The sequence below is a fragment of the Pempheris klunzingeri genome, chromosome 12, assembly GCF_042242105.1.
Source record: "Pempheris klunzingeri isolate RE-2024b chromosome 12, fPemKlu1.hap1, whole genome shotgun sequence".
NCBI lineage: Eukaryota > Metazoa > Chordata > Actinopteri > Acropomatiformes > Pempheridae > Pempheris > Pempheris klunzingeri.
The window spans coordinates 25,501,660-25,515,926 of NC_092023.1; the positions used below are offsets into that span (position 1 = coordinate 25,501,660).

Consider the following 14,267-nt stretch of genomic DNA (forward strand, 5'->3'; position numbering starts at 1 on the left):
TGGGAACATTTAATTGTGATGTAATGTTGGTTATAAGTGTCTAAACGCGGGTCATGTGTAGCTCACATTTGTCAAACATTAGAAAATGCACCCGTGTTTCATCCATGTTCCTGTGTGTGTAAGTTCAGAGCAAAGCGCCATGAGCCTGTCGCTGTGAAAACAACGGAGGCATCCCGGAGGTAGAAGAGTGCAGTAATGAATGGCATCAAACAAGTCAAAGTGAGCCTCAGAAAGGGTAGGCCTTGTCTTGGGAGATTTCTGCTCCTCCAGCACAGAGAGCGTGATGTCAGCGGTGGCAGTACTGTTGTAATTGACTTGGTGGGGGTGATGGCGTCATTTTATGCCCTGGTGTAGCCTCCTGCTCCAATAGCGAAGGGGAGACGGATCTTTGGCCGACGCGACCGTGGCTCCCTTGGCCGGGATCGAGCACCGCCGAGCCGGACACTTCACGCCGGGAAACATGGAGGCTGTGGCCGAGGAGCTGCGGGCCGGCTCTCGGGTACCTGTCACTATCGATCAAATAGTTAACGATACACTGGTGGTGACGCTGACCTATCGAGAAAGGAGCTACACGGGGATTTTACTCGATTGCAACAAAAAGTGAGTGTTATTTCGTTTATTCTCTTTACACATTTATCTCTGAAATTAATTTGCTAAACTATGCTAACAGCTAATCTACCTTTGATGCTAACAAGTCAGAGCTAGCTAGCCGTTAGCTGTACTGGGCCTCCATACAAAAGACTCGCAGGTTATTGTAGCTGACAGGTTAGCTATCTGCTAGCTGGTCGGCTAATGGCAAACTGATTTTATCATATATCCCACAATGATATGGTCAGATACGTTGTTTTACTCTGCTGCAAGACTGAATGTGAAGGTCGTGGTCCTGTCCACACAGATGGCACATAACTTCTCTTGAACAATAACTAATGTCAGTGGGTTCATCTGTAGCTTATTGTTAGCCTAATCAAAAACAGCTAAGAGCAGCTAAAACGTTCTCAGTAAAAGGGTAGGCCTTGGCTGGACTGTCTGCTGTATATCTATTATGTTGGGATGCATTTACACATACAGATGGTGTTGCATTGTGGACCAGTTTTTGGAGTGTTTTCAGCTGAGATAACCTGAAATACAGTTGCTGTTGTGAGGAATAGCCCTTCATATCCAGTCTCTTTTGGTCTGTAGAAACAATGGGAAATGCCAATAAAGACACATGTGGGATTTAATGAATCACAACTGTAATGCTTTTTTTTTTTTTTTTTTTTTTCTTTTAAACCTGCTTCTGAAAGGATCCAGTGATCAGCTTAGGTTCTGTGTTTGACCAGAAAAGGCCCTCTCTTGTCCCTTAACAAGAAAGCACAAATCCTGTTCAAATGAGAGAAGCATGTAGGTATAATTTGACATGTCTAATCTGCTCTTTCTGGTGCGTATCAAATGTATAAGCATTGTGTCGCTCCTGGTGCTGTGCACCTTAAAAGCCACCGGCTTTAGACTATTTATAGACAAGCAGAATCCGAATCTGACCAGCTTTGCCCCTATGCTTAGATAGTTTTCATGTGAGAGCTCAAGCTGCCCTGAAAATAACCCACCCAAATGGGAAAAGGCAGGCCCTGGAATAACTTAAAATAGGCCTACATTTCAGGCCTTGACACTGACAAAATTTGACTACTTCTTCCTTTTCAGCTCATGGAAATACATTTCCTGTCATTGTCTCCCACAGGTTTTTTTTTTTTATTGTTTTTATGTCATCGTCTCGGCCTATCATTCAGGCAGATCTCTCCATCTAGTTACACTGTACACAATATGAGATGGTAACAGCCTGATGAATCGCGGCTGGTCATATGCTCCGTCCTTGTACTGTGCGCTTAACTAGCACTGCGTGTTCCTGTTACAGGCAGCCCTGTTTGTGCCGTGTCAGTCACTGTGAAGGCTAATATTCGGCTGCTTTAGGGGCACTGATGAAAAGGTGAGAGGAACAAGCCTCACCAAGAGACTGCTATTCAGAGGTGCCTGCCAGTTTCTCCTCCTGGGGAGGAAAACGGGCTCCCCAAATGTGCACTAATTAATAATCTCACCACACTTAAGCCCTGAGTAGACACGGATGCAAAAACAAACTGAAATCTCCTGGCTCCTTCCCTACATCCCTGAATCCCGAGTGATTCATGGGATTGTTTTTGTTCAGTCAGATGTTGGGGAGGGGGGGTTCCTGGGCATCCTGTAGTCTCTTTGTCTGCTGTCTCCTGACTAAAGCAACACAGCCATGTTACTGTTGCGTGCCAGCCACCTCGCAAAGACTCCTTGGCAGTTGGGCCCTCTCTGGACATGTTTGCAGATCCAAGCATAAGAAAAATAAACGCACAAAACCATTCAAAGAGAGTCAGTGATACTACTGCTCCGCTTTCGCAGCCTAAGGCAGCAGAACAGATAACCGCCTGGCTGCTTACCCAACCCCCACACGTAAAGAATTTTCAGCATACAGGTGACAGGGAGAGGGGTGTCAGTGTGACCAGTCAGAGTAAAACAACATGGTGAAATGGTTTTTCCTACTTAAAGCCTACGATAAGCCACTTATAGGAAAGGCTTTCAACAGCTTTGGGTGATCTCTTGCTTGGCCTAATTGAAACAGCAAGGTATTTGATTTGTGCTGTCCCACAGGCCTTAAGTTATCTGATATGGTGAAATACAAGCATGGCGTTGCACTATCGCTCTGATGGAGGAAATTGCTTAACTAAAAAATTCAAAAAATGCCTGTAATGTGTAACAAGAATGTTTGTGTTGGCTTCACAGTCACACTCAAATGAAGCTCAGTGAGAAGCATCGTTAATAACATCATTTTTCTCTCTCTCTCTCTCTCATCTTAGGACTGGGCTATTCTGTCTACCAGATTTCACAGCAGAACCCGGGGACTGCCCGATTTCTAAACCAGCTTGTGAAATCCCAGAAGTTCTGAGTGAGGAGCCGGTTTCCAAATCTCCCAGCCAGGCTTCACACAGACCAAAGGATGAAAACACTCTCCCTGAAAGCAGCATACCTGCTGCTGCACCTCTTCCCTGCCCTGTACCCACACCAGTGCCAGCTGGACAGACTCCTTACCCTCCTTATTTTGAAGGAGCCCCCTTCCCTCAGCCCTTATGGGTGCGCCACAGCTACAGCCAATGGGTACCTCAGCCCCCTCCGCGACCAATCAAGAGAAAGAAGAGGAGAACACGTGAGCCTGGCCGCATGACCATGAGTACAATCCGTCTGCGGCCACGGCAGGTACTATGTGAAAAGTGCAAGAACACACTGAACAGTGACGAGGACAGCAAAGACGGCATAAGCAACACTAAGAATTCTAGAAAAGAGAATGCACTACAGAGTGACGATGACGGTGACGATAAGGATCCCTCCTCCAAGCTGTCGCGGAAAGAGGATGTAGTTGCAACCAAGGACACTAAGAGACGTGAAAATGGCACCAGCCTTGACAGCAAGCGCCTCAGGAAAGACAAAAGGGGAGAAGTCGAAGGGGAGAAGTTCCCCGGAGGTGACGTTATCCCCCACAGTCCTGTCATAAAGATCTCCTACAGCACTCCACAGGGCAAGGGGGAGGTCATGAAGATCCCCTCGAGAGTCCACGGTTCAGTCAAGCCATTCTGCCCCAAACAGCTAGTGCAGAATGGAGTGGAAGAAAATGGCAAGATGCCCCCCGATCCCTCCAAGGAGCAACGGCACATTCTAGATGCCACGAGGTCTGGCCTCACCGTGTCCATTCCCAAACTCAAACTAACCAGGCCTTTTACAACTGTGGGTCAGGACTTGCCGTCTCCAAAGATCCGCTTGAGACCCCCTCAGAGGGAGGTCGAGGAGAGTGTGGTCGAGTATGAGGCAGAACTTGTAGGAGGCACCAGGAGACGAAGCCCCAGGGTGCCCGGTCCCTGCCTCCCCCACTCGGAAGACTCAGGGGAAGGCAAAAATTCTCTGGAGTTGTGGTCAGGGAGTTCAGGAGAGGAGGCGGACAGAGGTCACAGCGACCTCACCCTTCTTATCAATTTCCGTAAGCGTAAAGCAGATTCTTCCAGCCTGTCGGTCTGCAGCAGCGACAGTCTGGATGAGTCCAAGTCCTTCAGCTCTGACGGCACCTCACCGGAGCTGTGCGATCTGGCCCCGGGTGAAGACCTGTCGGTAACCTCCTCTTCTGTGCCCTCGAGGGACGACTGCAAGACGGTGCCGCCGCTCACAGTGCGGCTCCACACCCGCAGCATGACAAAGTGTGTAACAGAAGAGGGTCACGCCGTGGCGGTGGGCGACATTGTGTGGGGGAAGATCCACGGCTTCCCCTGGTGGCCGGCACGCGTCCTCAGCATCAGCGGCACCCGCAAACAGGAGACGGCCAGTTGCGAGGCCCAGTGGCCCCAGGCAAAGGTGGCGTGGTTTGGTTCACCCACCACCTCCCAGCTCTCCGTTGCCAAACTATCACCCTTCAGAGAGTTCTTCAGGTCCCGCTTCAACCGCAAGAAGAAAGGGATGTACCGGAGAGCCATCCTGGAGGCCGCCAAGGCCGTGGGCCACATGGGCCCTGAGATTACATCGCTGCTGTCCCACTGCGACACGTAGGTCAGTTCACAACAGTTTGATGTCACATGAGATTGTATCACATCTACTATGTTAGATAAGTGTGTCCCTTTGCTTTCAGGGGTGGGCAATGAATTGAAAATGTACCAAAGCCAACATTATTAATCTTTCACCAGCCTAATTTAAGTTATGCCCTTGTCTTCGACCCCTTCACTGCACCTGAAAGCACAACAAGAAACGCCGTTACCCTACGAACAAGCAACCAATCATTATTAACATGTGCTTGTGTCCTTCGTGTTGATTCATTCAAACAGAGGAGTAGTTTTTAGGAGGGTTAGAAGTGATTAACTAAGCGTGCCCAAATGTCAGAGAAATTGCAGCAGGGCGCCGGTGCATGTAAGGGCTTGCACAGAAAGTAGATCCCATGTCGAGGCACGCTTTGGCTTCAGTTGACACGATACATAGCAAAGCTATTGGACAATAGCGATCTGTATGTTATGTTAAAAAGAATTCAAGAAATCAAAAGGCACAGCTTTGTTTTGTGAAGAAATGGCGATAAAGTCTTTGCTGTTAAACGTACAGCATGCAAATAAGACACAGACTTGACCAAGAGATTATCAGAGAGTCATGAGACAAAGGGTTTACTCTGTACCTGCAGGGATGCATTGTGCCTCATTTAAAAGAAATGGCAGCTTGATCTGAGAACTGATCTTTTAATTCTTGTGAGGCTTTGCAGTTGGGGTTGAGATTTGATAGCATGTTATCTGAACCATGTATCAAACCTGCTTTTTCACTCTGAATCTATTCAAATCCCTTTTACTGGATCTGTTCAAATTCTAAAAAGCAACTGAAGTCTCAATACTCAAAAGCCAGGGAGCATTTTGAGCGGCAGTCTTAACAATCTGGAGCTGCAGCCTGGAAACACGATACAACTTAATTCATCCCAAATTCATTCCAGCATTAACCACTAACAGAAGAGCGACCTGCTGCTGCTGACATTTTATTTTAACCAGCTAAAGATGAGAAGCTGCTACCTGAATGTTTGTGGCACTGCTCTTTAGAGTAAAGAGAGAGAGAGAAATCTGATTTTTTTTTTTTTTTTTTTTTTAACATCTGAGTTGAGCAAGTGTGTGTTTTTCCAGCCCAGGTGTGAGACATCAGAGTCACCGTAGAGCCCCGATGTGCTCTGCCATTCCATGAATCAGATTCTATAAAGGTGTTTCTCATTTTGATCGATGCAAACAGTCATAATCCATAGTGTCGTCAGTACATAGAATTGTTTAGACGTTAACTGCAAGGACGGAGGATCTTGGGAACAAGTTTTGTAAAGGTCTAAATTCACTGAGTAATTGTAACCATGAATTGTGTGAGGGTTCAGGTCGTATTGCCCAGCCCTATCCTTGGGTTTCCTGAACATATCTAATGTGACGGCGTTCATGTTAAACGTTGGGGGGAATGTGAGCTGAGTGAAAACCTGCTTATGCAAACAAATACTCATATAGTTCTGCCACGTCAGCCTCGGGACCCAAGCTACATTCATGTCGTGAAGGAGGCGCTGTGTTTAAAGCAGCAAAACAAACATTCATAGCGGCTTTACCGAGGCACGGGCTGTGGACTGCTGACTGTCAACAGGAGTGGCTTGTTAAAACAGCTAATTTCAGACTGTGAGTCCCAGCAAATAGACCGTACCCTGAAAGCTATTCAGAGGTATTAGTCTGCTTCAAGTGCATTAAAAATAGGTTTTCCTGTTTCTGTTAAAAACAGGCTGCCGTGCCGTGGCTACACCAAGCTTGTTCCCCTGGTTTCCCAGTGCCTTTTCCCTGTGTAGCCAAGCAGCAGGTCCTCAACACACACTCCAAGGTTAAATATTGTCTTTGAGTGATATGAGAGACAGACAGGCAGCTCCCAGCCCCTCTGTTTACTCTGTTATGGGCTCTGTAGCCAAAAAGAGGTCGCTTGTAGCTGGGAATATACACAGTAAGGAGTTAGGAAGAGCCTATATTTGGTGCTTTTTCCAGAGCTCATAAAGGAAGCGTTTTTCTTGCCCTGTCAGCTACAGCGAGGTGGCAACAGGCTGGAAAGTAGCCGACGTTCACTTCACAGTGCGCCATAATCTCAGGCTGACTAAGGTGACATGTTGAGAACCACCTCGCTGCCGGTGTCGAGCCTCGTAAGCTCAGTTCAAGATTCCCTACACCGGATACATGACCTGCCCTGTTTGTTCACTGTGTCTGTGCTCTTTCTTGTCCTCCCCCCTTCTTTTTCTCTCTTGTGTAGAGGCTGAGGACCGACCGGAGGACTGGTTTTTCTGATTCCTCACACTCTGTCATCAAGACCCAGGAGGGAGTACGTGAGGTTGCCACGGCTACTATTTATATGCCGTTTTTTCGTTTGTTCGTTTTTTTTTTTTTTTTCTTTTTTCTTTTTCACAAGGCTGGTTGAAAAATGGCCGCCAAGGTGGAGTGTGGTTGAGACTGGATAAGGGAGCAAAAAAAAAAAAAAAAAAAAAGGCCAGGCATCTCGTGGTCTACTATGAACTGAACTATTCCTCCTTTTTTTTATTTTATAGATTTAATCATATTTCAATAGAGCCGAATAACGTCACTACAAGGACCCAAATGTATTTATTATCTGTAATGGTTTATTGTGATCCACCCTCCTACTACAATCTCGCAAAACCTCCCGGTCTGCTGCTGTCGTTGTCGCGGTCCTCGCCGCCGATGTGTTCACCTGCGAGGTCCCGGTGGTCCGGCCAGAGGAAGCCGGTGGCACCTCCAAAGGACTCCCCGCCCCCGCCCCCGCCAACACCACCGCCCCCCTCCCCCCTTTGGACACGAGACATTTTCCCGTGGCATAAAAAGTCTTACCCCGAGTCCTCCTACTTCTGAAAATGTGAACGGCTCCATCCAGAGACAGTAGTGACTGTTCCAGTGTTCCATCCTCGTAGCCTTCTACGACATTAGTTGGATTTGTGGATGTGTTTATACTGAACTCTGTTCCTCTCCAGAATCATGTTGTTTCTCTCTTCCATTTCATTTTTAACTTTGAGAGTCACGTCAGACCCCCCCCCCCCGTTCCTTCCTTGTCTTCTAAACTCTTATTTTTCCTGAGAACCATTCTTACATCACTTTACTTATTTAAAGCGTCACGTTTAAGAAAAAAAGCACTTTATCTGTACCTTGGTGGCCTGCTGTATGCTCACTGTCTGAAACACTATTGCGAGATACAGCCCTGATAGGCAGCAGGGGAGTTCAGAAGTCTTTGTGGTTGACTATCTTTGGCCTTGGAGATACAAAAAAAAACTATTATTTTTATTTTTTTTTCAAGTTTTATTTTATTGTGCGATTTTGGGGACACCAGACACGGATGGTTGTGTACACTGTATTCTCGCATTTGACTTGGTGTGTTTCTCTCTCAGCTTATCTGCCGTACACACACACACACACACACTACAAAAATACCACGTCTAACATTTCCACTGGAGAAACATGGGTGAATACGTGTCAAAGCCCCTTATGCATTATCAGTTAAAGCTTTACGAGTGACTTTGGGAGAAAAAGAAAAAAAAACAAAAAAACAACACGCTGTAAGAATACTGTGAATTCAACTGCTGAGTGTGCTGAAGAAAAGCTCGCTACTAGTCGGAGCCTGCAGTTATTGAGTCATCTGGCAAAAGCAGACTGCAGCGCTGACCTTTAGTGACCTTTGTGTTGAAAGCTCGACTGTTGGAGTGGGGGGGGGGGCGGCGAAGGCAAGAGAAGCGCGGCTGTGAAGCGCAGCCCGTTCTGTATTAAAAACGTATCGAAGATTGCACACACAGTCACGCTCAGCCGACCAGCCCGTCTCCTTTCCGCCTGTCTGGGAACACTTTGTTCAGATCGAGGCTGAAAACTAGCTCATTGTCAGTGAGAGCAGTGTATTCATTAGAGGAGCGGATAATGCACTCCTCCCACATTGATAATCTGCCGTTTGACTGTTTGCTGTCAAGCCAGGCTAGTTTCCAGGCAGCCTTACACAACGAGGAGAGGGAGAGTCTAAATGTATGTACGCCTGAGAGGGGAAAACGGCCGTCAGGATTTTCCCGTGTATGAGCAACATGGCTATCTACTGTTGCGCACGTTGGTCAATGTTATTGGCTACTTTTTTGTTTTCTTTTTTACATGTACTGTACATAAAATAAAATATAAAGCAATACCTGTGCTGGTGTGAATGGGTCACTTTGTCACTGATGATCAGAGGAGGTGGTCTCATACCCCCACACCCTATTTAGTACGCCAGCAATAGACTTAGGGTGGCCCAATACATAGTGTGTCAGAAACACCAGGATATCCCACTACACCAGGGCTCAGTTTGCAGCGTCTAAGCCAGCGCGCTTTTCTGGCTATTCTGGGCCACGATCCCCGCGAGGTGGATCGACTGACGAGAGAGAGAGAGAGAGAGCATAGACAGGTGATGGGACACGACATGACCGCGACAGAAGAAGTTCACCCTGCAAGTTATGAAAAAAAAATTTTAAAAACCCACAGCATGTTATTGTCAGATTTAAAGGGGTTTTTCACCAGTTTTACCAGAAAACATCTCATTACTTAAGGTGTCGAATTGGTGAAATGCCACTTTTACACATGAGTAACCCTCAGCCTGTGAGAACAGTTACATCATGTCTCCTGTGACTCCAGAGGAAGCTTTCTAAAAAAAAATATATATACATATATATATATAAGATGTTAGTCGGGTCTCCTGCCTGCATTTGTTTTTAACTAAAAGTCTATAACGCTGCTGTTGTGGAGTTTTAAAGAAGTGAGCGTTTACCAGGTACAGCCTAAGGAAAGATACTACCCCGTGGCATCATGGGAAATGTAGGATCCTGCATTTTAGGGCCTTGCTCCATGCCTGAGACTAAAACTCAGGATATCTTTGCCTCTGCTGCTTCTGCTGCTGTCTCTCACACATTCTCCCATCTTCAGGGAGTGTAACACTAAATTGCTGCAGTGGTCCTTTTTAATACAGTAAAATCCTGAGTTTTCATGTCATCACCACATGTATTTAAAAGGGGAATAATAAATGCATTACTGTTATTTGTTAATACCCCAGGAGTCTCATTGACAGCTCCTGTTGGTTGCTTTGCTTATTAGCACTCAGTATTTATTTATTAGGAATAGACGAGATCATTATTTCCCACTCTTTTTCCATCTTTCACTACAAATCCTGGACCCACTTTCAGTCGCTGCTCTCATCGGGTTTGTTTATCTAAAGGAAAGCTTGGCATTTTGGGAAACAGGTTTATTCACTTCTTGCTGAGAGTCAGATGGGAAAATCAACCCCATTTTCACAGCTGTGGTGATTATGGGGCAGCAGCCAGCTGTAACTTCATGTTTAACGAGCACACGTGAGCGTGGTATCACTTTTCTCATCTAAGTCTCAACAAGAGAGCAGATATTTTCCAAAAATGTCAATGTGCTTTGCGATTTCCAAGCCTGAAGTAGAGCGCACACGTGGTCCTCGGGTCTGTTTCAGGTTGCAGCTCAACCGCTGGTCTGATTCCTCTGTGGTCACATGCTTGCTGTCATCTTGTTGCATGTGCTCAGATCTGGTAACAGCTTGAGCCTCGGACACACCCTGCGCCGCTGACTGCACGTTTGCATCTCGCAAACCCTGCGAGGTTAAGAAAAGTCCACCATGTTGTCCACTGTACAATGGGCTCTCCCCGTCTCCCTCCCTCCCTCCCTGTGTCTTCCCCCCCCTCTCTGCCCTCCTCACCCACTGTCCAGGCTCTCCCTCAGCTGTGTCCGTGCCACGCGTGTTGATTTGTAGCCTCCATGTCATAAATAGGAGCGGTTAGGTATGTCGGTCGCATAAGTAGTGTGTGCAGATCAGAGGAAAGGCCGGTCAAGGTGAGGTGACCCCCGTCTGACTATCTCCTGATCAGATCATTTTACTACAGAGGCTGAGCCGCAGGTCTCCCCTCCCCCCGCTCCTGCTCTTTTTTCCAAAAGTCTGCACTCTGTTTCCCTTGGAGCAAAGCTGCCCCAAAGCAAATTGACTGATTCAACAGGGATAGGCCAAAAAAGGGTGTGTGGTATTAAACAGATTCACTCTAGAAATAGGCCAGTCTGGGTGTCGAAGGCCAAAACTACCAACACAGTGCAGAGGTGAAGTTCTTCAACCCTGAAAAGTGGCTAAATCAGAATGAGGAGATTCTCCTGTCTGTCCCAAAAACATGAGCTTAGCATAAAGACTGGATCAGGCAGAAACAGCCCGCATGGTTCTGTCAGGTTAAAAAATTGCCAACCAGCAGCTCTAAAGAAGTCAGTCACTTATTTTCAGTTACGCTCTTTGGATTGTAGGCAGATTAAACAAAGGAGATAAAAATGTGTTAATTAGTGAGCTTTAAAAAATGGACTTAGTAACGTTTGGACACAGCCGGCTCACTGTTTCCAGCCTGACTCAAAGCTTTAACGTAAAATCTGATAGAAAATGTGTTTTTTTCTCTCATCAACTGTATTATGGCCAATTATGAACACTGATAGGAAACACATTTTAATACAGTTCTCTTTCTTTTTAGTAAAGCTGATTAATAAAATGATCAGATCGTGTGTACGTGTGTGGGGTTTATAGGATTACAGTGAGCGCTTCCCACATTTCAGGCTGAAACTCAGCAAGGTGTCCCCTCAAGTCGATTTAAAAAAAGTTTATTTCTGGATTTAGCTGCATGGAGGGAAGGTGCAGTGATTCTGTACTAGGTGACCGTGAGCCTTGTTGAGTCTTTGGCTTTAGACGAACATTTAGATGATCATGTGCAGCTTTGAAAAAACCTCCCTCATATTCTAGCCGACGGTCTGTTTCGTTCACATATGAGAGGTCGGACCAGTGGAAGGAGCAGAAGTCTGATTTACACTTTAAACCCATCTGGTTCTGCCTCTGTGTTTATTACAGCTGTGTTGGTTTTTCTACTTTGTGTTAAGTCTGTTCTTCCCGCAGGCAAGTCCTCGACATGTGAGGCTGCGTTTGGCTCCGTGGCTGTTGCTTAGTAGCGATCCATTACAATGTGCAGGTGAGGATGGGGGGGGGGATTTTATCTGTGGAGCTGCACTCTTAACACATACACTCGTGCGCAAGATGCCTGAAACAAAGAACGTGTGTTTGCTGAGACCTGCAGGCTTGACAGCAGTGACCACTGTGGAGAGATTTGTCATGCTGGGGGCAGTTTTTATTGAAGTGAAGCCAACAACGCTTTCCACTGCGGATCCCCTGGCTAAGAAAGGGGAAGTGTTTGCTCCTGTTCGTTCACAATGGGCATTTAGATGTGAATACTCCAGTATTATCTGTGATTCTGCTCTCTCTGTAGAGTAACACTGCCACAGAGACCCACAAGATATTATGTAAGCCCCGAGCTTCATCCCTGGACAGGTGCAGTGTGGTGGTGGACTGCAGCAGCCTACTTTACAAGTGGATCTCTCCAAAGTGGGCCTCGGCCATCTGCCTGCACAGACTGTGGAGATGAAACAGGCGCAATCCATTTAGTTTTGAAAATTTACAGTTCATGGTTCAACGTGTACAAACCAGTTCTACAGCCAGGCAGGAGGGAGCAACTGTCCCACTGTTGACATGAAAACACACACACCTATACACATGCTTACACAACAAACACGCTCCGGCTCTCAGTAATCCCTGTATTTCCTGGAGCTGACATGGAGCTGTACCATCATTGTACCGGTTTTCCCCAGCCTCTTTGAAACCCAGTCCCACACTGACTGATAGACACGAGCACATGCTCACACACACACAGTTGCATCACTTCATCCCCGTTCCCATTCGCCGCATGTGGAGGGGTGCGCTGCTCCTTCATGGATCAGTGCAGCGTAAATCTGAGCAAAAAAAAAAAAGGAAGGCACATGGCAGTGGGATGCTGTGTGCAATTACTGCTAATGATATGCCTCCATGCAAGCTGTGGCCGTAATTAACTTTGGAGGAAGCCTGGCCTATCTGAGCTCTGTGAGAGAGGATGCTCGCAGGAACAGGCGCAGCGCTCAGAGCCGAGGCTAAGAAAGCAAACCTGCCTTGACATTATTCAGACGACATGTCTGCTACCCCAGATTAGGCACATGGGTGGTCCCATGTTAGAAGTAACATGATGCAGATGTTAATGGCATTGTCCTCCGGAACTAAAGCTAAAACTTGGGATTGCTCAAGAGGGTGTGGTGAAGTTACTATATAAGTGGATCCTGACATCTGTGGAAGCCCTGGGAAAAAACAGCCCCTGTAAGTCATGGTGAGACAACACTGATCAAACTTTTGAAAGCAAGTCAAAGCTATGAAATAATAAGTCATAGTTCACAAAGGAGTTTCACTTTCATAGTTTAGAGTAATTAAGTTAACATGAGCATTTCGGCATGACTTACTAATGACCAAGTGAGTCACCCATTGGTATTTTCATTTTTTTATCATGACTCATTACATCAAAAAAAGTGCAATCAGCTGTGCAGGGATTCAGTCGACACTGTTGGTTTCATTTCTGTTGGCCTCCACACACAATGGAGATACTCGACACAAACTTATTATATGCCATAGACAAACCCATATTACACAAACGGCTCCACATCATTCACCACAGCAGATGCCTTTGCTGTTGGTGTATTAAAGTGTATTCCGCTACACTTTACAGTCGTGAAGAAAATGAAGACCGTCCCGCCTGACGTGTCCGTGCTTCTTTGACGTGCTCCACCTGTCCCTGGTGTTGCTAGGCAAAAAGGCACAGTGGCTTCAAACGCAGGCCTTGGCGCGTCTCCAGAGCCGAGCACGAGAGAGCTGTCTCCTCCTTTGTCCTTGATGCCTCAGAGTCATTTCTCACTCCTGTCATCAGTATTGACAGCCTGCCTGCCGGCCAGGGTATTTAAATTCGTTGTTTTTTATTGATCCGAGTAAATCATTCAGGGTTTGATTACTTTAGTCTCTCATTTACATTCAGTAACAGCTAGTCTTCCCTTCTTCCTCTTTGCCTTTATGATGTAATAAGGCTAATAAACACTTTATATGCGAGTCATTGTCTTTGATTTATTGAAATATTTCAGCCTGAAGTATTGAAAGTTTGCTGCAAACCGTCTGTTGTGGATATCAGCATGATTCAGCATTAAGATGTTCCACAACAATAGCCACATTATGCAACTTTAGAGTTGTTAATGCTTGCCAAATATCATGCCTTTCCCAGACTTGCCTGACGCAGTTCCAGGAAAAGACTAGATATGTTTCTCAAGGATCTGGGCGCGGTTCAGCTCGACAATTTACATGACAGCCTGCAGGTCAAGCCATGCGGCCTGGGTAATCACAGCGTGGGCCCCGACAGGAAGTGGCTGTCAGTTATGATGGACTTTAAACCCTTTAACAGTGTGTGCTTGTGTGTCATGTCTGTCTCCCACCCAGCGCAGCCACACAGGGATTCCTCAAATATTAGCACAAGTGGACAGATTGAGCAAACACGGGGACTTCTTTGTCAAGGCCGTCTTTATTTCAGGTCGCTCCAGCTTGCGGCCGTGAGCGCGCATGAGTCCTGCGCTGAATCTTGCAGGATGTGGCTGCGGTTCTGCCCGGCAGTGCAGTGCAGCGGCCCCAGGCCTCTCCGAGCAGCTGTCAGCAGGCTCTGGAGACTCAAAGAAAGAGAGCCGCCCTGCCCCCAGCTTCACCAGCCTGCCTGCTCTGACTGCAGGCACGAAAGGGGGATGGGCACT

General features: G+C 46.7%; 1 protein-coding gene across 2 annotated transcripts; it reads left to right on the plus strand.

Moving 5' to 3' along the window:
• The first annotated feature begins 328 nt into the window (after positions 1 to 328).
• On the plus strand, positions 329 to 8,739 carry pwwp2b (PWWP domain containing 2B). Of its 2 annotated transcripts, none has more exons than XM_070841547.1 (3): positions 329 to 600; positions 2,856 to 4,587; positions 6,823 to 8,739. In XM_070841547.1, exons 1-2 carry the CDS (start codon positions 461 to 463, stop codon positions 4,585 to 4,587), a joined length of 1,872 nt encoding a protein of 623 aa, XP_070697648.1. In that variant the 5' UTR covers positions 329 to 460; the 3' UTR covers positions 6,823 to 8,739. The 2 variants fall into 2 exon arrangements, with proteins under 2 accessions (XP_070697648.1, XP_070697647.1); XM_070841546.1 differs by having other exon boundaries at positions 2,856 to 4,583.
• The last annotated feature ends 5,528 nt before the right edge of the window (positions 8,740 to 14,267 follow it).